Source organism: Gambusia affinis, linkage group LG03 (assembly GCF_019740435.1).
Source record: "Gambusia affinis linkage group LG03, SWU_Gaff_1.0, whole genome shotgun sequence".
Lineage (NCBI taxonomy): Eukaryota > Metazoa > Chordata > Actinopteri > Cyprinodontiformes > Poeciliidae > Gambusia > Gambusia affinis.
The window spans coordinates 25,440,236-25,462,855 of record NC_057870.1 but is presented as its reverse complement, the minus strand read 5'-3'; the positions used below and the strand labels follow the sequence as shown (position 1 = coordinate 25,462,855).

Sequence of the window (22,620 nt, the reverse complement as noted above, 5' to 3'; positions counted from 1 at the left end):
AAAAAAAAACAACCTTTTAAATACTTTTATTCAATTTTCTTCTTTGCTCTTTACACAAAACATTGAAAGTTGGTTGCAGATTAATTAACAGTGCATGTCCAGTTTGGCTGGTTGAAATCGTTGAATCCTGAGTGAGTTTAAGGTCAAGGCTACATAATACAGCATGTGGTTTGGAACAAGAAACGCTTTAACACTATTTGATGTCAGGAGTTTACTGAGCACTCTACAGTGTCGGTTTTTTTTCTTTTTCTCCCTCTTTTCCGTCACTAAATCCTCTTAGAAGAGGTAATCATTCCCATTCACGTCGGCACTCAGAGGACTCGTGTTACAAAAATAACAGAGGTGCCTCGCTGAGGCTCCTGGAGAAATCCTACCTGCTGTCGCACGTCCATTCACGTGGGCTCATAAAAAATGTAATAATAAAAAATCCAGCTATTATTTTCTGTCACCTCTCATATGTGGAATGTGAAATATTTAAACTCCAGCAAGCAGCACATTATTCAATAGCAGGGAATGGAGGGGAAAAATGAGGATAATGAGGGAAGATTTAAATGAGTCAGAAAGAAATGGAGTAGTCTGAGGCCAGCCGACGACTGCAGTTTGGGCTGTTGCTCCTAACGTCCACACTTTGCATTTCTGAGTTTATGACTTCAGGCTGTAAAAACTGTGGCTGTCTTTTAATAATAAATTAACTGCTTTGTTTTAATTTTTTTCCCTCAGATCAGAATCCAGCAACAACTTGGACGTTCTTTCACAAAAGCTTCAGTCGATCCAGGACGTTGACGAGCTCACAAAAATGGTGACATTTACAAATCAGTCTGTCTTGTTGATTCTGATGTTATTGCTATATTTTGATTTCATGGATGGACTAAGCATTTATTGTCCTGCAGCTTCGGGCTGCGACCGAGTACGAGGAGAGGAAGATAATCCGAGCAGCGATCCGACGGGTCAGGGATGAGCAACTGCAAGGTGAGCCGAGATTTGTTCGTCTGGGAAACTTTTTCCAATGAAGGTTAATTCCTGGGAGCCGTTTATGGATTAAAAGCAGCAATGGACTGGAAAGACCTGGAGTGAATGTATTTTCCACAGCTTGATAAGTATAGGAGGAGATTAGAGCATGGAAAAAATATATATATATATTTTACTTTATTTCTGATTCCATTTTTTAACTTTTGTTCCCCGTCTTCCATTGTTTAGTTTTGTCTATCCATCTGTCTGTAAATCCATTTCTCTGTCCATCCATCCTCCATGCATCCATCTCTCCAGCAGTCTTCTGAACAGATGAAAAATGGATAGATGCAGCTTCAATATTTAAAGTAGGATAGTTGTAGTAATATCAACAATAGATTAATTGTAAACATTTTGTATTTGTACTTCAGAAATAAATTAAAAAGGTTCTGGAAAATTTGAAAATTTCATCCTGGAGAAGCCTGAAATGTTGACATTGAATGGTGTACAAAACCTACATGAACAATTAAACTTATTTCTTTTATTAGTTCCCATCCATCCATTTTCTATACACCCTAATGGGGTCGGGAGGGTTGCTGGTGCCAATCCCCAGCTAACGTTCCGGGCGAGAGGCGGGGTTCACCCTGGACAGGTCGCCAGTCTGTCGCAGTTTTTATTTTTATTTTTTTTTAAATCAAAGTTGAAATGTTAAATCCCATTGAAAAATATAGATAAACTATTCTGTGCATCATCAGTTTTATTGCCTAACGAGGAGTTGAGCAATGACAGAGTTTGACCTGATGAGGGCGTTAAACTAAAGGTAAAACTCTTCTTACCCCCCTGTTAGATTAAACAGAAGGAAAAGATATTATTGTTCTACATGAACATGTAAATGATTCAGATCCGTCTGCTGTATGATTCCTGAACAATTCCTCTCATTGCTTAGAGCCGTCAGGCCTCGCTCTGCCTTAACCCTTGAGCAAACTTTTTAAAAAAAGGAAAACAAGGCAGCTCCCACCTTGTCAGATCATGTCAGTACAACTTATCTCATCAGTGTCGAAGTCAGATTACACGCATTCTCACGTGTTTCTTTTGAATTGTCTGAGTTCTACCGTTGTGTGTTTCCAGAGTCTGCAGAGAAGAGCAAAGTTTCCGGCTGCCGCCTGGAGCCAGAAAGCGCTGTGCCCCAGAGCATTGTGGGAGCTGCGGTGAGTACATCGCTGTTAATGAAGCAATCAGGGTTCAATTGAGAAAGACATCCCGGCGCAGCTGTTGGGTAAGATATGGAGGATCCATTGTGAGCCTCCAGTGACTGAAATGATCTGAGCGTGGATCAGTGTGCGGAGGCAGAGTTTGTTTTGCATGGCGATCAACACCACTGAGGGTTTTTCTTTTTCTTTTCTGCGGATCCAGTGAAGAATGCAGCAAGGAGCAACAAGAAGGGGCATTGTCACTTGAGTTACGGCTGCGGCCACAGCAGGCGTGTGCACAAACACTCAGAAAACACATGGCTCAGCCGCCACGGACTCAGGAATGTATTTGTTTTCAAAAATCCTCCTAGCAAGATCTGGCTGAGGTTGAAGAGGAGGATGCAATTCGCCTCGACTTTGCTGTTTACTCCAGGCCATGCATTTTTCTCTGGCAGTCAGCAGCTTACTTGTTTTTAACTGTGCAGCCATTCATAACCTTAAAGTAAAATCTTGCACCTGTTTGAATTTTCCTTTAAAGGATTTCTTCAGATTTCTTTCACTGTAATGACAAAGCTTTGAAATGTGAAGACCTGAGGCTCTTACAAGGGTCTAGATTTTATCTTGACTGCTGATCCTGGGAGCTCCTGATAAAAGCTCTGTGGAGGAAAGTTACATTTTATTATATACACACAGTTCAGGCAAAACTAAGGTTTCCAATGAGGCAAAGTGACTGCTTGCACAGAACCCTTCATTCAAAAGGCATTTCTAAATCCTTTATGGAAAACAAAATGAACTGGAGTAAAGGAAAAATCTCCTAAATGAATTAAAATGAAATGTAGATGTGAGATGAGTAATTTGCTGAATCATGATAAAAAAGTAACTGATAAAACAATTTTTGAGCTGTTTTGTAGGGAAGTTGTGGTTAACAGGAATGTTTCCAGTCCTGATGGTTTCTGTACATCTCAGGAGTTTTTTTGTTTTGTTTTTTTTTCCAGAGCAAAAAGGTTAGAAACTGAAAACTGAAAACCAGGTTCATACGTGATCACAACATATTGTCTGTGTAGTCAATATGACAACTTTAAACTCCTGTATTCATCATAGAGACAGCTGAGTAATTTTAAGAAATGATGGGATCCATTTTTCTGGTATTGGTCAGGACTTTTGCAGACGTATTTTTGGATGTCCTGCAGCTTCCCGAAGGACCCCATTACAAATGTCTAACTGGAAATAAACAGAAGAACCAGTTTGTCATGTATTGACTGGAAGCCATTTGTTCTGATGTTACATTTAAGAGAGTAGTTGGCTGATTTAATTACAAACGTTTTATGATAAGAATTTAGTTGTAGATGCTCCTAGGTTTCTTAAATGCTCAGGCCTCAATGCGTCTCTGACTGCTGATGTCGGGCCTCGTCTCTTTGGGGCTAAATGCAAACGTATATAATAAGTGGAATATTTAAGAATAATATTGTAGTTGTATGATTACCTGATGTCGTGTTCGGCCCTAATCCACCATAACTGCTTTGATTGCTGCAGTTTTCAGGACTTGAGGTGAAAATATGTCCTGCATCGATCCGTTAGCAAAGTTCTGTTGGTTCATTTTAAAACAGGCACCACCGAGATGCACTAAAATGCTGCTCTGCATTGTTTTCTGCAGCCAATGCGTGTCTGTGTGTCCCTCTCTCAGACAGCAGGATGTCGGAGCTAACAGGATGCGCTAACGTCTAATTCTTGTACCTCACTTCCTGTCGGATAGCTGAACGGAGGCGCTGGTGATGAGTTGAGTCGGTTGTAGAGATGAATAAGATGTGTGTGTGTGTTTTTTTTATTTTTATACTTTGGTCTGGGAGAAGACGAGGCCTCCAGCTGTGCCCTAGCAGTTTAGTCTTCACCAGAGTGGGGATGCGGCCAAAAACAACTCCAGCCGGCAGCAGCAGGGCTCCTCTACTCACATCACAGCCGCCAATCTCTTTGAGCTCTTTGCAATTGTCTCGCGGAAGATGGTGGTCCAAGATACGCCCCAGCCGGCAGACGGTCGCACGCAATCGGAGGCAGAGTGATGACTGCCTCTGATCTGGGCTCTCACTTTGCTACCAGAGGAAAGTTGCTTTTAAATCGCTAGTTTATCACCATTCATTTGTTATTTAGTTGGTTATGGATGACATCTAAGGATAAATAAGATAAAGTTTCATTAGCTTTTTAAAAAGTTGTTTTTATGGCAAAGAGAATTTGGTTTAAGACTAAATAGTTTATTATGTTTTTATGGAAAGCCACAAACATAAAGTTATCGAGGTGAAGTTGATTTCTATGAAAAATTAAGGATTATAGAAAGGAGGAGGTCAAAGCAAAGGCAGAGTGTCAGAAGTTAATGTGTCAACCAGGCAGCTTTAACCTGTAGGGGAGGGGTGAGTGTGTGCGTGTGTGTGCGTGTGTGTGTGCGTGTGTGTGCGTGTGTTTTAGCAGTTCTCACCTTGCAAGGCCCTTTTTTTCTCAAAAACACCACGTTGTGAGGACAGTGTTGAAGTGTTGCTCCAGGGTTAGGGGTGTACTGGTAATGTTTAGGGTTAAGCTAAAGACATTAATGAATAAAACTAAATACAAAGTCCTTGTGAAGACAGAAAGACGTAATGTTTGTGCGTGTGTGTGGTGGGGGTCACTTCCCTAAGGAGACAGCTTGGGAGGGAGGGGAAGTCAAGGGAGTGGCTTGTTGGTATTGTGTGTGTTTGTGGTGGTGTGTGTGTGTGATGTGGCGGAGGGAGCAGAGCAGCAGAGTAGCGGACATCCTGACTCCAAACAGGTTACTGCTGAGAGAGACTGGAACTGGGGCAGTAGGTCTGAGGAAAAGGAGGTAAACGTGACTCAGATTTTCTTCCAGCTGGACCGGCTCTCCAGATCAAACGCTCGTCTGACTTTCTGAACCTTTCTGGTTTCTCCTCTAAAGCCTAATCAGGAAGGGTTTCTTTAATCAGTCTGAGGCTGCTGCTATCTGATTGGAAAGTGGGACGTGCCTGGCTCTGTGTTTACATTTCAGGTTGGTACATGCAGATCTGTCTAGCAACAGGTTGAATACTCATCACTACATCAATTATTTACAGCTTGAAACTCATAGAATCAAATAATATTGAGTAGACGTTGCCGGGGGAAAATCTTTTTTTATTTCTTTAATATTTTCTGTATTTCATCTGAAACTGGATGCGCTCCGCCTGCTGTTGAGGTGAGTCCAGGTAGGCAGCCGTTTGGTTCCAGACGGTCTTGCTTGTTCTTGTCTGTCCTGTAAGCATTTTGCAAGAAGAGACCTGAAGAAACAGGAGCTTAATTCTTTGAAACCAAATCCGGCGCTTGCAATAACGAGGGATTTTGTTGTGTTTGGAGATGAGAAGAGAAAAGAAATTTGACAAAAGGGGGGAAAAAAATCCCAAAGGTAGATGATGCTGGTATGCAGTGACTTGTAGTAAACTCTGAGCCGAGGACTTGTGGTGGTTTCCTCAGATGATTGCCACTATAGTGAAGTCACTGGAGCCAAGCCAGGTGTGCAGTTCATCCAGCTGCAGTAATGGAAAGTGAGCTGCCAGGTTTCTATATTTCTCCTCCGTGTGAAGGCACAGAGGACCCCTCCACTGCCGTGAGCTCACTTGGGTCTAATGGAAAACTGCAGCTGATCTCGGCTTCCTGCACCGGCTGCTGAAGGAGGTGTGTTCCTCTCTGTCGTTTTTACCATTTATTTATCCTTTTTACATTTTTTTGTTGACCTCAGAGTACTCTCATGTCCCACGCCTTCCTGCGGTGACCAGAAGGGACGGTTGTTTTTTGTTTGAGTTTGACACAAACACACCCGGGGCCAGCTGAGACGGGGCCAGGCCGGTTTGTTGCATTGTGGCTCTGCGTCGGTTCAGCTCAGTCGGGTCCTGGCCCTTGGTGCTGGAGGGAAGCCGCTAATGACAGCATGGTGGCTGGCAACAGGTCTGCGCTTTGTTTTTATTTCCACTCTATCTTTTTTTCACCCTGCCTCACCGTCTGAGAAACCCGTTCCCTGTGGTTTTACTGGGAGCTTTGAGAAGATGGCTGTCTGACCGCTGGTGGGAGCAGGGCAGAGTTGGAGGGGGGGGGGACTGACACTCTTTAATTGAGTTGGTGGCTCAGGGACAGTCATGGCCCCCCCTCCCCCTGTGAGTTTTGATTGAATGCTTTATTATGGAGAACAGTGGCCTTTGTTAGTTATCTTGAATTATTGCACTTTCTCTCTGTTGCTGTTTGTCCTGTAAACTCATCAAACACTTCAAGGGCTCATTGAGGGAGCATTCAGCTAGATTACTGCTTCCCACTGTGGTGTCAATGATCTTACTAGAGTCTGAGGAGGTCAAGGACCTGATTTGGCTCACCAGAATGAAGTCTGGGTTTTTATAGAGAAAAACCCAGACTTCATCTTATACGCTCTCTTTGGTTTTCAATTTTCTGAAGACTAAACTCTGATTTCAACTTGAAAACACAAGCAAAATGTTGCACAAGTAACATGCCTTGCAACATATTTGCATTCATTTTAATACAGCTGTAGAGTATAATTGTAAATTCGAAGGTTTTTAATTTTTTGCTTTGAACAAATAGTAATCTGAAGTGGTTGGCATAACTATGCACTGCACCCCTTTTACTTAGACACACCTAAATAAGAGTTTATGTCATCCACATTACAAAAAATGTTAAAATAATTTCTTCTTACACCTGAGATATGGAGTAAAAAGTAGATTTTGAGATCAGGATGCACCCAAACCTTTTGAAACTTTTTATTCATCAATTTTGTAAATTATCTCAGTGTCTGCACGCCAGTGTGTGTAGTTATGATTTAAGAGTGTAAATGCATGTGGAAGTGTGTATGCACGTGTTTCTTGTGTTTGTGCAGCTGATTCTCCTGAGGAGGAGCTCAACGTTATCGAGGTCAGACAGTCCTGTCAGTAGCTTTCCTCTTCCACATCTTACCCATCTCTTTTCCATATGCTAAATCGCTGCTGTCTCTCCCCAAGGAAAGCTCCCGAGTGGAAAGTCAAAAAGCTGCAGCATTTTGTTGCAGTCACGCTGGCTGCAGTGCTGCCCTCTAATTCTAAAGCTTCTGTCCATTAATTGCAGCAAAAATATATATATATTGGAAAATCTTTAGACTGATGTGGGTTTGCATTGTGAAAGTGGTGCATGCATTTAGTTTCTGGGGGAAAAAAAAGAAGCGCGAAGAAGAACAATGCCTTCACAGCTGTAGTGAAGATTTTCTTTTGTTTTTTCCCACAGGAGTCAGAGAGTTGCACTGATCTCCGTGCCCCAATCCAGGAGTTACACACCCAGCAGGCGCAACACAACAGAGAGCTGCAGAGGAAAGGTGGGGGTGCAAATTTTAAATTAATATGCTCAAAAATACTAAAACCCGTTATAAAAAAAAAATCCTCATGTTTATTTAAAAAAGAAAACATATGAAAGTAAGATTTTATTTTTCAAAGAATTACATTGTCTATGGGTTTTTGTGGTCTGACTCATATTTTTGAAATAAATAGTTTTATTTAACCTTTTATGACTTAAGTTTCAAATCTCCGCCTGGATGTATTTGCTTATTTGAATCGTACGCAGTTCTTTAAATGTCCTGTGAGTTAATATATCTGCCCTCTCTGCTACTGCAGGGGTGAAATTACCGTAATAACCTGAGATTGGCTGGAAAGCGGAACATCTCCCCTTTGAGAAACAGTTGGAATTTTTCTGATAGTGCAAAGTGTGGCAGAATTATGGAACCGCAAATTTGACTGGATTGTTGACGACATGTTCGATCTGAAAGGATTAAAGACCCACCAGTTGAAACATTTACCGCCAATTCTCTCATCCCTTCTTTTTTAGAGCTCTGATCTACTGATTTTGAGTTGCAAGTTGCCTTTTAAATAGCGCAGAATATTTATTTGTAATGTTGCTGAAATTTGGATAATGCCAAACATTTTAAATGTCATTTGATTTTGTTCTTTATCTTAAAGTTATTTGCTAGATCAATCTTTTCACTATTACAAGCGTTTCCTTAAAGCGCTGCTGCTCAGCTTAAAGTGTCCTTTAGTGTTGGAGAAAGCAGCTTTTTCTCTGCGTGTTGATTATCGCCCTTACCTCCATGCTTTCATTATATTTACATATCACACTCTGGACATCGGTGAAATACAAGAAGCGAAGTGTATAAACTGTAAACATCCACCTGAAGGTCAACTGTGGGTAAAAATCCGTTGAAACACTAAATCCTCACTGACCGCCTTTGTTCCTGTAGAAGCTTTTTCCTCTTTGCTGAAGGAGCCGTTCTTCTGCCAGTCAGGAGGTCGTGTTAGTTTAGGCACATTAAGGTTATTCATCCGACTTTATTAAGTGTTTAGAGTTCGTCACAGTCTGATTTTTGAAGCGTGGGTTTGTAGTAAATTTATTGAGGTGTTAGTCCTCCCATCAGTTGATATGAAGTGAGATGAATGCATACTTTCAGAGATGAATGAATGCATTTCGTTCACCCGAATTGTTGAATCTACATAGATATTAATGAAAAGGAACAATGATCTGTTGTTTACAAGCAATGAAACAGTTTGAAATCTTTAGACATTCCTCTCTATTGGCCAGAGGAGATGCATTTCATCCTCTAAGTGTATTTCTGTTGTTTATCTAAGCTTCTGCTCAGGGCGAAGGTCGTAATGAATGTCTTTCTGTGTGGTCTGGCCTGGGCGGGGCTCTTTGTCCTTCACAGTGACCAGGGCTTGGTGGTGTGGGATTATGGGGAGGAACACGGAGAAAACCCAACAGCCACACCTCTGCTAAATAAATCCAATACCACAACAAAACGTGGGATGTCCCGACACGGCAGAAAAACTCCCTGGTTCTCAATTTATCTGTACCGTACAATTTAAGTCGGGGTGAAACTAGGATCAGCCGGAGATGACCACCATAGAAAAGCAAAGGGAGAAGGTATACTTTAAAGGGACATGTCAACAAAATCAGTGGCCTGTGGTCAGGGTGGGACTGAAAGCTGTTGAACTGTTTGAGTGAAAGTGGCAAAAAGACATTCTTTGTCTTTTTGAAATATACGGCTTCCTTCCTGACCTAAAAAAAACCAAACCATTTATTTACACCCTTACCTTAAAGCAGCAAATGTCCAGCTGCTCTGGACTGCAGCAGAAACTGCTTCATGTAAGTCTATGATTTAGGAAATGAAATGTTTTCAGAGACTTTCGGTGGACTTGACTTTGCATTTTAAGATCCCAACAGAAACAGAAACACACTTATTACAGTTTCACACAGAAACGCAGCTTTTGTTCTGCTTTAAATAAATCACTGTGGAGCAGCCATGGCCTGGTTAGCAGCATCAAGTGATGCCCAATTCATTAACAAGCTACGGTCTCATCTGTTTCAGTCAAACCGTTCTTTTGATTTAAGGTCCTTTTATTGAAATGCCACAAAAAATGCAGGAGTTTTGTCCAGGTGTCCAAATAAACCATGGTGCTTTTTCTTTGTACTAAGAAGTTGAATTACTTGTGTAACTTGTGTAGCTGGTGAACTAGTTTTCCTCCATCTGTTCAGATTGCACCACACCACAGTTTGCTTTGTAATGCCACACTTTGAACAGCAGCCTCATTGGGCCTAACATATACGACTAGAAACTAAAATTAACCAAAATGAGGAAAAAAAAGTTCTGTTAAAACATTTCCATTCATCCATTAGCAAATATGCTCAAACCTACCGTGGTGGCAACAGGTCGCCAGTCCATCGCAGTGTTAAAACATTTGTTTAAGCTAAATTATTTGTCGTAGACGGCTACAATCCTCAAACTTTCCCCGGGCACGATCAGGGAAAGTTGCCTCATCTGACCTTGTTTTTATAGCTGATTTGCTAAAATGAGTAATTTTTAATTTTTGTTTTGATAGGATTTGTTGATAGTTTGAGGTTCACAAACTGTCTTCACTGTGGAAATGAACACAGATTTTCAGAAATGGACTCGGGTCTTACAAATCAACAAAACCGTTTATTTTTAGTTGGATGCACAATTTGCAGCTGACAAAATCACAGACAGCAGATGAGCAGCAGGAATCTGGAGTTCAGTTGTGATGTAAAATTAACACGATTAGCTGCCCAACCCAATAACTGGTACTGAACTGCAAGAAATCATCTTTTTATATAACATCTGACCTCTAAGGTTTTAAAATAACTGCTTAAAAACATGATTATGTTCCCTCGATAAATGAGAAAATTTCTTTTCAACATTTCTGGATGGCATTGAAGACTTGACGAGAATCTTGTTTCATCAATAAAATGGTTTATCAAGTTGAGTTTGAATATTATTAACGGTTGTCTTGAGCTGTTGAGCGAAGAATAAAAACACAAAGCACTCGTGTTGACCTCTCCATAACATGGGTTCTCTGGTCAGATGTTCACCCTAAAGAAACCAGAAATAACTCCTAGTTGTTCTTTGTTTCTTCTGTATTTTAGTTTGCTGGCAAAAAAAAAACAAACAAAAAAAACAACGACAGCCTTTGTTGCTATTTTCATACATAAAAAGCCTTTCATTATGCAGCCATGGGGTTTTTCCCAGAAATGTAGAAGAACTGAAATGACGGCTTCCCAGAGTTTAACTCATGAACAATAACGTGAGAGTGTGTTGAAGAGGCAGCGTGCTTCAGCTCTTAATTTAGTCATAATTGGGTTTTAGACGAGAACATCATTAGATTTGGACTCATGACAGCAAATGTTGTACTAATTGTGTACCATAATCACATTTCCTATTCAGATCCTGTTACATAATAATCTGGTTTTAATTATACAAAAGCAGTTTTTTCTCTTGTCTGTTAGAAGATGAGAAATATATCCTACATGGCAACTTTGGTTTTTAGGGTGGCAGTGGAATTAATAAATACCAATCAGATTATTTCAATTAGTTAGAAAACTATTCATTTTGTGTAACTTAGATTCTGACTTTTATTAGAATTTTTTTATTAAGCTAATTGCTGTATTTTTTTTTTAAATCAGTCATCGCAGTCAAATTAATCTATGGTGTTATTATTTTTATAATATTGGCAAAAATGTAGTAGGAGTGCCTGGGATATTTGATCTTTTTGATGTGACTGGAAAAATTTCAGGGGGAAGTGTTATAATTTTATTTTTCAGGCAGCTGACCAGCAATGTGCAGCAAGAGGCAGGTAAAGGGCTTTGCTCCAATACTTTACGTTCCATACAGACAGAAAAAAGCTCCAGTCTGACATGGAGTTTGGTCAGAAAGTTCAGAAAGAGAGCTGGCTGCCTCCTGTCAGAGTCCTTCTTCGATTTGGCTTTTCTGAATTAAAGGCATGAACAGGCAGAGAGCCCCAGTTTGTTGCAAAGCTGGGCCAACGAAGGTCATTGAGAAGTGTTTTTTTACACATGAGAAGAAGGAAACGGCACGGTTTCTCCATCTGTGGCAGATGAACGCCCTCAAGTATCCCAGGATGTAGCATACCACAGAGTTTTGGAGGTAGAAACCATCACAAGGGGAGGATGTGGGCACCTCTGTTGTTTGGAGTGTGGTTTCCTGATCACAGAAGGAGACAGAGAAGGGAAATGCTTATCTCTACTCTCATTTTTGCTTCCACTTTTTCTCCAGTTTCTTGTTTCTCTCAGACTATGGTCGCAAGATGTTTTGTTTTTCTCCCCAGACGTCAGTCAGGAACCGAGAGACAGGAAAACTCTACATCCCCTTAAGACTCCATGTGTCTCCTTCACTTACTAAACTGATGTCTCTCAGGGAACAGGAGCTTTACTTCAAAAGTGACTCACCTACAGTAACTTCAACATCACGGCTCTACTGATGTGGACAACATGCTGGCTGCTTTTTAATGCTAGACCATAATTAGCATGTTCATTTCCTTTTCCTATATTACTGTTTGATAATCCGTCATCTGGTTTGAATTGTTTCTGGACAAAATTTGAAGAAAAGGTTCTTCTCCTTCTTCATAGAACCAAAGCGTTGTTTTGAACACTGAAATCATCAACTAGTGTTTCAGCTACTCTTTGTGCTCGACTGTCTGTGGAGACCATTCTTAAGGATTTTGATGATGATGTTTTATGATATAAAACGTAGCACATGCTGTGTATAAATGAACGGGGCTTGGCATCTGAGCACAGACCAGGTCACACAATAAAGGCAGGCTCTGAGCTGCAGCAGCCAAAACACTTTCTGTCATTATGAAAGGTAAATTTTTTGGGGAAAACACAGTCATTAAAGCAGAATGTGTATCAGCATAAAACTTCAGCTTTCTAAGCACTACATACAAAAATATGTTGATATATGATGCAATAAAAAACTTTTAAAAATGTGGGATGACTTAGTATTTTCCAGCCTTGTCCTATAAGATAAAATTTGCAGATTTGTCTAATTTTAGTCTTTTTGTCTTATCCATTTCAGGCATTCCAGACTCAGGCATGGTTTTGGTTCTTGATCATTTGGTAAAAGATGACACTTCTGGGCCTATGTTGATCCAGCCTCAGAGAGAAGCTATGACCCCAGAGTCTGACTCGTTACTGTCCGACCGGACCAGGTCGAACTCCACGGCTTCGGACCGTAGCGGGACTTCTGTGCACTCCATGTCCAATCAGGATTCTGTTGCTTCGGAGAGGAGTCTGGGCTCGAACCAGCGATCCCGGCTGGACTCTGGAGCCTCAGACAGGAGCCAGAGTTCATCGCAGCGCGGTCGCCTCGATTCCGCCGCCTCGGAGCGCAGCATCAGCTCCCTGTCGTCTGCCAGACAGAGGCTGGGATCGGATGTCTCGGATTCATGTGTCAGACCCCGTCTGGGGTCCGGGAGCAAAGACGGCCTGGGCGCATTATCAAGAAAACAGATGGACTCTGTGTCCTCCAATCTCAACAGGAGTTTGTCTTCTGAGGTCAAAACTCCAACGGAGGACGTAGAGAGACCAGTGAGTGGTTCTGTTAGCAGCACTGACTCAGAATCTGAAACGAGTCCAGCCAACATCCAGACTCAGAGCAACCAGGACCGCGGTCATGACCAGGACCAACCGGATGGGGCCGTTTTATCTCGAAGAGATCCTGCAAACTCCTGCCTTAATGGGCACGCTCAGGGAAAGTTGAGCTTCAAGATTCAAAAGGTTAGTGTATATATCAACTCATTAACATTTTTCTTAAATATCTGAAAGTTATTCAGGCATCTTAAAGGTAGAATACCCCAGTGGGCCCTCAGAAAACCACTAGGTGTCAGAGTACTGCAGCTAAGCAAACAAGCTCACTTAAAACTAAAGGAGAGACCAAACTGTGGCCTAAGAACAAGGATGGAAATCTTAAAATCCTGCACTAGAGGAATCATTGTTATTTATTTGTTTAATCAAATCATTAGTTGAGGGAATCCATTGTGCAAGATGACGAAGAAATGAAATAAAATCACCCAGAACTGAAAGGAAATGAATTGCAGACAGGAAGTCAGGCACTTCATGCTCTCATATGAACTTTCCTGATGCCCTAATACAACTTCACAGATCTTAGGCATAAACATTTACTATTGCATACCATTATCTTCCCAGTGGCATGCATGCTCCACAGATGCATCTAAAAAAATCACAATATCATCTTAAAGTTCATTTATTCTTGTAATAAACAATCAATAATAAGGTAAATAATTGGGTAAATAACTAGCATTTATTACAGTCGTACCACCAGAAGGCGGCGCTAAACTGCACATTAACCTCCAGGATCGTTGACTTTCCATCTAATCATACCTGATTAACTCCATGGCCCCATTCTTTAGCATTCTGTCGACATCCAAAAACCCAACAAGCCGAGCTCCTGGTGGATGCTGTTTGGTTTTTGTTACTTGGTTTCACAAACAAACGCTGCACCTGACTGTCTCTGCTTCAGCTCAGCGACATGTCTGCCTCACCTGCTGTCAGGGAGGGATATTTTCCTCTCGGTCTTTGTCCTGGAGCTCTTGGAAAACAAAAAACCGTCTGAGTTTCTGTTTCTGTGCCGACTGGTTGCTGTTGAGGAACATTTCCCATCGTGTTGGAGGCACCATGTCATTTCCCTAAATACGTTCACCCAAAGCCGGCCCCGGATTTCTTTTATTGTTCGCTCTAAAATGGGCCGATGTGAAGGCAGTCTCCTGAGAGTAATGTAAACACCGCAGGCTCCAGCTGTGGCTGCCGTGCCAGGAAAAGAACAGAGGCCCATATTCACACCAAGTATGAATGTTACACAATGAAACCAAAGCAGCTGGTGCTGAATTTAGCATCATCTGTGTGTGTGCGTGTGTGTATGCCCCGATATGCAGATTCCAGTTCCTCGTGAATCTGCACCACAGCTCGATGTTGGCGCTCTGTGGTTGACGGCAGAGCATGTTGACCTTTAACCTCTGGTGCTTCCTCTGTCTGATTGTCATGTATCTTTGTTTGTCTTTCTTCCTTTTTAGATAACAGCTAATGGAAATCTGACATTTAGTCATGGAAAGACCAAGGAAACTGGTAAGACTCCAGTTGAGCTCAACACTCAAACGCATCATGTTGGGAGTTTAAATCAGTTTCTTTTATGCCATCAGTTGTGGTCGTTGCTGTCGGGGTTCACAAATCTGAAAGTGAAGGGCTTTGAGATCATCTTCAGAAATCTAGATAAATAACTGTAATGATTATTTCTGTTCTAAATTCCAAAAGGGCTAATGTGTAACACTCGTATATGTGCTGCAAATCTTACAAGAGAAAATTCAGTACTTGTTGATCATTGCAGTTTATTGATTATTGCTTAAACTCTTGTATGGTTTCTGTTTCCTCTCCAGCCTGTTAGTAAAGCGCTGTTCCAGTTTGTGCTAGCTTAAAATAAATATTAACCTGAAAGCTTAAGAGGATAAAACAGAGGAACTTTGCTGCCTTCCTGTTATTGGTGTAAAGTTGTGTTCTCTCTTTTTCCTTTCTGAGCCTCAGTGAACTGTAGATAAGTCTTGAAATTTCTTTTTAAAATATTTTTTGTTGGGGCATCATGTGGTTCGTTAGTAGAGCATCTACTCTGGTGAGACTACAGTCCACAGCGCTGCTATCAGCGCCTCTTCCTCTTCCACTTCTTGTCCAGCTACTAATGAATAAAGGCCACTAATGCCAAAAACCTTAAAAAATTTATAGTTTTATAGAAAACTTATCTGTACTTCCTCTCTCCATCTGAAACTCCTCATTGATTCTTAAAGTATCCAGAATTAGGTGATCGTCACTCAGTAACAGCATCCACACTGAAAAGTGTTGTTCTCAGCACAATATTGAGTATTGATTGTGTATATAAGAAAATATATGCAATTTGTTTTACTTTTCTGACCAAACGGACCATCAGTCATATCCAGTCCAGATGAAAATTGTCTAAATCCAGAAGATTTCTTGTGGTTTTCTCTGGTTTTAAAACAATTTTCCAGATTAGAACCAGAGAGGAAGCCTGGGATTTTCAGCCATCAGTATTTGTATTTTGGAGTTTCTGACTCAAAGGCACATAAAAACTCGTCATGCAACTCTGCTGGCTTCATGAGTAGTCGAACCGTAGCTGATTGGGTTTTTATGTGCAGTTTGGGTTCTTCCTGTTTTAAGCACGGGCGTAATAAACGTGATTCAGAAAATTAAACCAGATCACAATAAACAACCAGGAAGTCTGAAGTTATTTTAGTAAATTTTACACTTGTAAAAGTCTGAACTTAACAACAGTGGTTGTTCCCTTTTTGTCTGCTTAAGACGATATATTTATTTGCAGCTATGACAAAAATAAAATTAAAGGAGTTGGAAAAACAACCCAAGAAGAAGCGAAGGAATGATGGGATCTGTTGGGGCTTTCAGGTTTTATGATAAAGTGATCAAATTGAACCTGGATGTAGTAAAAGTGCCTTTGAAGATGTAAAATATGAAATGTTAGAACAATGCACATTAATTATTATTGCCCCAGAAATAGCCAAAAGGCTACTTTTCATTTGTTGTCCCTGGACAAGGAGTCATTTGCTAAAAACAAAAATTTAAATGACTTAACTACACACACAAAATAAACTACAGTACAGTTATTATGAAAGGTATAAGAAATCATTAGGACCAGTTTAGTCCTTCCTTCCCTGCATGTCAGTGTTGCTCTCTAAGATCAGTTTCTTTTTTTGCAGCACCTGAAAAGAAAGACTTTACATTGGAGCAGCTCAGCCGCACCAACTCTGTTCGAGACAGAATGCGCAAGTTCACAGAAGCCAGCCAAAATCCCCCCGCGCTGAAGAAGACCCCTCTGAGAAACGGGACCTTCTCTGGCTTGACGAATCTCTCCAGAGCTGCAGAGCTGTTTGCACGAACATCAGCATCCCCCGGCACGTCTGGAGACACGCCAGCCAGGCCACGTGTAGGCTCAGTGTCCAGCACCGCTGCGCCCCAGAGCCCAGCTGCACCTCAGCCCCTCATAGGAGTGGCCGACAGACCTCTGTCTTCAACCGGCCAATCGCAGGGCTCCCTGGGCGGGACGAGGCTTGAAAAAGATATGCCCACCTCGGCTGAGCCAGAGGAAGAGCGGACCCCAGGGAGAGCAGCTGAGACGCAGGTCCCTGAGGGAGAGGAAGACCCCGACATGAAGACTTTCCTCACGATTGAGATCAAGGATGGCCGCACCACCACATCCTCCTCCTCATCATCATCATCCTCCTCGTCAACGCAGAGAGGCAACATGATGCCCATCACCAACATGACGCCGCGCATCACCACTCTGGGACAGAGGCCAGGTAACAGCTTTGTGGAAACACACTTTCAATTTCTAGTAGAGTAGCTGGAATCCTGGAGACTCTTGTGAGACTAAACAAGCGAAACATGCGAGGTGGTCCAGAGAGATGCAAGGGCTGAAGAATACGCAGAGACTGAGGGGCGTTTGTTACAGAGTGGGCACGTTTCTCAGGCCTGATGGGGGGCGGTGAGGTCACTGGTCAACAGCAGAGAGCAGATTTCAAACAAATGTGGAAACAACAAGCCGTCTGAGCCGAAACTCAATGGTTTTATTGTTACAGGGAGAATGAACAATCTTGTCTTCCCACACAGACGCTACTTTGTGTTGTTCAGTACATATTTATTTAAATCTAGACAGGCTGTCTGCAATTCATCTGAATTTTAACTATAAAGAGAAAAATGTTCCTGTTATATCTGCTTTCTTTGTGAATTTGCCTACCAAGAGATGAAAGTTGCACAGTATATCAGAGTTGTCATCACTCTGAGTCTGTGTTATTTTGCTATCATAAAGAACTGCATGGATGCTTCATTTGACTGGATAGGAAATTTCAAGTTTCATGCATTTAGGCCCTGAATATTGATTATGTATTTGACCTCAATGCTCAGATCTAATGTAAATTGTTTAGAGTAAAAGTCTAAAGATCACAGTTGTGACTTAGTGTAATGCTAAAAGGAGAAAATAATTGCAATTTTAAGCACCTACGTTTTTCTGTCCCATGTTTTCACCTTAAAACTTCCGATTTCCCAGCTGATTTATTTTAATATTTCAAATATTATTACGATTTAAAATTCATTGTAAGTAGGGACATTTAAGGGGATGTTGGATATTTTCCAGCCTTATTTTCTCTTGTTGCAGGTTTGGTTGTTTTACAAAGAAGCTGTCTACCACAAGATGTTTTCTGCTTTAGTTCAGTGGTCCCCAACCCCCAGGCCGTGGACCGGTACCGGTCCATGGACCAATTGGTACCAGAAGAAATAGTTAAATATTTCTGTTTTATGAATTATTTGAGCCTGGAGGATCTTTTATTTTGGAAATCCTTTAACCGGATTCTCTCGGTTAATTCTTACGCCCCAACATTGAGCCCACAAGCAGCAAAATGAGTAAGAAACAGATCAGATGTCTTTGGAAAGTTTCTTTGTGAAGGGGAGAAGAGACAGGAGAATGGTTTTATCCCGGCAGGTGATTCCTACATTTCAAGCTCTGCATGATATGGTGACCGGCTCCTTAATTGAGGCAATTAATTGCCTCAATTAACTCTGCTTTATGTGCCACCATTGGCACGATTTAAGGATCGTAGGCCGATTTTCCAAACCTCTGTGACCACAGAGCCGATAAAAGTCCAACAGTTTCAATTTTCCAGAAGAAAATCCAGTAAAACCCCAACATACCATAGGCTACGTGAATTTAGAATAATCAAACATGGATGATGATGTAGAAGCAGTACTGATAGTTTGTGGACTCATTTTAAGTGATAAAGACGTAAAAAGAAAAGGCGTTTGATAAAATGCTGCGGTAGCAGCCGATCTATTTGCTGCTCTATGATTTGGAGGGGAGTTATGTTTTTTTGTTAACATTTTTAACTGAACAAACATAACCACATATAATAAACATATAGAAAAATGATCTTTGCATATAGCAATAAACATTTCCACATATCACCTCCGATTTCCACCGGACTCTTAGTTGCACCACGTCAGCTGTTTGGGATTCCCCTCCGTTCTTACGTCACCGTGCTTTCTGATTGGCTACCTGTCACATTCATCAGGCTGCGATAATCGGGCCAAGACAATGTTGAATATGCCCGATTTTAGTTCGGGCATATTCAACGTAACACACCACACACTGCAGGACTTTGTAAGATTGTCGTAAAGGGAAAATCGGGGCAAAAAAAAAAAAAAGCCTTAACGAGAACACCAACATGTTGCCCTCCCCAACCCCTAAGTCTTGACCGGTCCGCGGTAATAAAAAGGTTGGGGACCACTGGTTTAGATCACATCAGGGAGGAGATTGTTCATATCCTGCTAAATTAAAATGAATTGAATTTCACTTCTCATGGCTTACTCTATAAAATAAATATGATGTACTAGCAGAGGGTTGCCTAGTTAATTTGAACACACTCCTGATGCTGATAGTACTGTATATTTGACTAGTTGGATGTATGGAGGTACATAAATTAATGAAGGCTTGGAGACTCAGATCCATAAACTAACAGAGGGTGGTGGAGATAGGAGGGAGAAGATTGAAGAAAATGTGTGGCTGCTGCATATCTATCATCAGAATATTCAAATATAAAATCCCAAATGTGAGTTTTTGTGATTCAGCTTGTTTTTATTTTATTTTATAAAAATGGTAACATGGCAAGAGAAAACCACTTGTACAGTTTTAGAATAACATTAGTGCTGAAATAGAAATGACTGTTTAGGAATGTGCCTTGAATTGCAGTGTATTGAACCCAACTTGTCTGTGTGTGTTTGCGAAATTTATCTACTTTCTTTAAAAGGTGTAAAAAAAAACAAAACAACAAAAAATAATTTAGCTTTAAATATGTTCTATTAAATCTTATCAACCATCAGATCTCTTACTTTAAAAAGTGACTCAAAGACAGTTTATGTGTCATCTCTGAGCCCATTTAAAGCATCTGATGTTTCTCAGATTGTCAGCAACCGTAATCCTCAAACTAAACGGTTTGTTTAAAATGGAAGCAGAACCTGTGCAACCTGAAAGCTCTTTGTCTCTTCCTTCTGCTCGTCTCCCTCCCCTCCCAGATGATGCACTCTGGGCCCTGCGGGGGCTTCCTTATGAGCCGTTTTTCAGCCCAATTTGCTTTAATAGTTTTAAAGCTCCTTTTTTGGAATCTGCCTGTCCCGGTTTGAGTGAAGGCAGTTTGCAACTGCGTTTCAGGTTTCCCTCAAAGGCACTGTAAAAGCTTGTAAATGTGCCGTGCGTCATGCTGAGGTGCATCACTCCTGTGGTTTGTGATCCAGCTCTTCCTTGTGCGTGTGTGTGCGTGTGCTTGGATGAGGGAAGCAATGAATCCCAGAAAAATCAAACGCGTGCTCCGGGAGCCTAATGAGGAAAACCGTTCAGGCTTTTAAAAATCTGTATTTTTTTCCCTTTTATAAAAAAAATAAAATAAAAAATTGGATGAATGTTTACTCTGAAAGCTTCAGCATCTGACTGAGTCAGACCAGCAGAGTGGAAAATCCTGCACAGATCTCCAGTCTGTAAACAACTCCAAAGTTATATATGTCTAAGTTCCTGTTTTGTGCATGCCTTTCAGAGCTGACCCTTGGCCTAAGAGCAGCGCCATTCAAGATCTCCTCGTCTACCTTCTCCAACAGTTCCTCCATCAAGGTAGGATATTTTTGGGAAGTGCTTCATAAAGCTTTGCCAAAAATACTCAGAAACAAAAGTTCTCAGATGATGTTCTAAATTTGAACTCTGTGTGCGTCCTCTGGCATTTCAGCCACAACTCACGCTTAGAAATCACCTCTAAAGGTCCGGGAAGGTCCTCAAGCGGAGGCAGGAGAAAGGAGGTAGAGCAGACAAGAACAGTGTTTATCAAACATAGAGAAGGGCCACCAGTCATATCTGTCCTTGTATGGTATGTGAAGAAGACAGAGGGGAGAAGGGAGGTGTTCTTGCTTTTCCCTCTGCAGGGAAATCTGGCAACCATTTCCCTAAATCACACCTGTCTGTATCTGTCCGTGGAGTTTACGCTGCAGCAGCCTTAAAGCACAAGTTGACCCGAGTTCATCACTTGCTTTGTTTCTCGGAGAAGCATCTCTTGCACATGTTCCTATTGGTTGGAAGACGTCTGCTGTGAGAATTAGCAGAAAGCGCAAACAAATCCCCTCCTATCTCACTGTGACCTGGGAGGTTAAGGCCGATGCTTAACATTCCCATTTGCATCACTCTTTAAAACTTCTCACTCCCTGAAAGGAAGCGTGTTTGTGAATTGAGAGCGAGGGATTGAGCGGAGTTATGTCCTGTTTACGTTTTTAATTTAACGACTGTATTTGGAGCGCGGCCGTAATCTGGTTATGGGATCAAAAAGCTGGTTAATTAGGGCTCTGCCCTGCAGGCCTGTGAAGGAAAGCCTCTGCATGGCTGCAGCGAGGGTCGAAGGTGTCTAGTTAAAACAGTTTTCTTGAGTTAGGCTCTTGATGAGACGCCAACACTTGTTGGGAAACAGACCCCAACTATTCCTAGACGTTGTAGCACAGGATGTTAAAATGTTAAATATTCTATATCCAAGAATCTTCTCTAACACTCATTGGTACAATAATTCCTGTTGCTTCTTATAGGAAATTCCTACCAGACATCTTACACAACTTAACTTATCCACTACACCAGCTGATATTAATTGGCTCTGACAGAGACAGGGTGGCTTTCTGAATACTAATTTTAGATATAGTTGATTTTTATGTATTTTTGCTGCTTTCTTTATTTATGTGTTTAATGCTTATTCAACTTATTCCACTTCTACATCTATCTTAATTTAAGAATTTATTTGTTTTGATTTCTGTGATTTCCTGGGTTGTTGTTGTAATCAAATATTAGAAAAACAAAACGTCTGAGGAAAAAAAAGTAAGATTTACTTTGTTAAATGTAAATAGAGTTGTCCTGTGAACGCCTGCGTGGTTTGTTGGAGAACAGTGAGCACACCTGGCAGGTCAGGAATAAACATTTGGAGACGTTTACAGCTCACTGACTTCTGAGTTCTTGCTTTATCACCTTAAAGTGAACATCTGCAGGAAGAAAGCAATTTTGTTCTTCAGCCAGATCCACTCATCATGCAGGGATTGCCATAAATGTGCATTTTATTTTATGGAAATTAGAAAAAGAGATTGTAATATTAAGCTGTTTCATGTAACGTTGTGCCGTCATATAAGCAGCCTAACATGAAATCCTCCGGCGATAAGCCACAGTAAGTCTTTCTCTCCTGTCATCGGTTGGATAAGCCGATGTATCGGCTCCATGTGCCTGGATTTGCTCAAGTTTTTACCAGACAAAGACTTAGGCTGACTTGGCTAATGAGATTGTAAAAACAGCAGCCAACACTGATGGTTGACATCAATATGGGGCGGAGCTGTGCTAGCCAGAGGTAGATGCTTTCAGAGCTCTGCTGTTTTCAGACCTTGCCTTGTCAAAGTTCATGGCTGTTAGAAAGGTGGCAGTCTGGTGGGAAAAACGGTCATTACAGTTAGAAAGGAGAGTGATATGAAGACTTTAGGGTAATGTGAGTTGAGCAAGCTCTTCCTGTTTACTGGTGTTTATTGACTGTCATGGTTCCTGTTGGAAGCCCTGATCCGTTTGGGTGGTCCGGACTTCTCCTTGGTGGTCTAACCTCACACCTCCCGTCCTCTGTTATTTACTTGCTCCAATCATCTTAATCCCAATAAAACTTGTTGATGCTGATTGCATTGGTTTTTCAGAGGGACGAAGTGTAAATCAGACTCTGATAGAGAAATGTTATGAATTCTCAGCATGGTGTCGGTTCACTCCAGCTTTGCTGAGTCCGGTTTAGATCCTGCAGCGTTATCAGGGACGCAGACACCCCTAACCAGCAGCCTGGTGGCCGATTGTCTCACTTTGCCACCAGAGGACAAGGACTCAATTGTTGACATGCTGGTGATCTGCAACACATGGTTATAAATTATACCACAGACTCACATGTGTCACAGAAGAAATGTAATGTCTAGCTGCTCTTTTTGTCTACAATCGCTGTATTGTTTTAAAGGA

General features: G+C 41.4%; 1 protein-coding gene across 4 annotated transcripts in view; it reads left to right on the top strand.

Moving 5' to 3' along the window:
* The window catches only part of smtnb (smoothelin b), a 53,342-nt gene that overhangs the window by 17,015 nt on the left and 13,707 nt on the right, over nucleotides 1–22,620 (top strand). For all 4 annotated transcript variants that reach the window (XM_044112729.1, XM_044112731.1, XM_044112730.1 and 1 more), the window contains exons 3-10: nucleotides 721–799; nucleotides 891–969; nucleotides 2,077–2,156; nucleotides 7,410–7,497; nucleotides 12,559–13,259; nucleotides 14,573–14,624; nucleotides 16,277–16,876; nucleotides 20,156–20,229. In XM_044112729.1, the coding sequence (XP_043968664.1) occupies nucleotides 721–799; nucleotides 891–969; nucleotides 2,077–2,156; nucleotides 7,410–7,497; nucleotides 12,559–13,259; nucleotides 14,573–14,624; nucleotides 16,277–16,876; nucleotides 20,156–20,229 (1,753 nt within the window). The remainder of the gene's footprint in view (nucleotides 1–720; nucleotides 800–890; nucleotides 970–2,076; nucleotides 2,157–7,409; nucleotides 7,498–12,558; nucleotides 13,260–14,572; nucleotides 14,625–16,276; nucleotides 16,877–20,155; nucleotides 20,230–22,620) is intronic.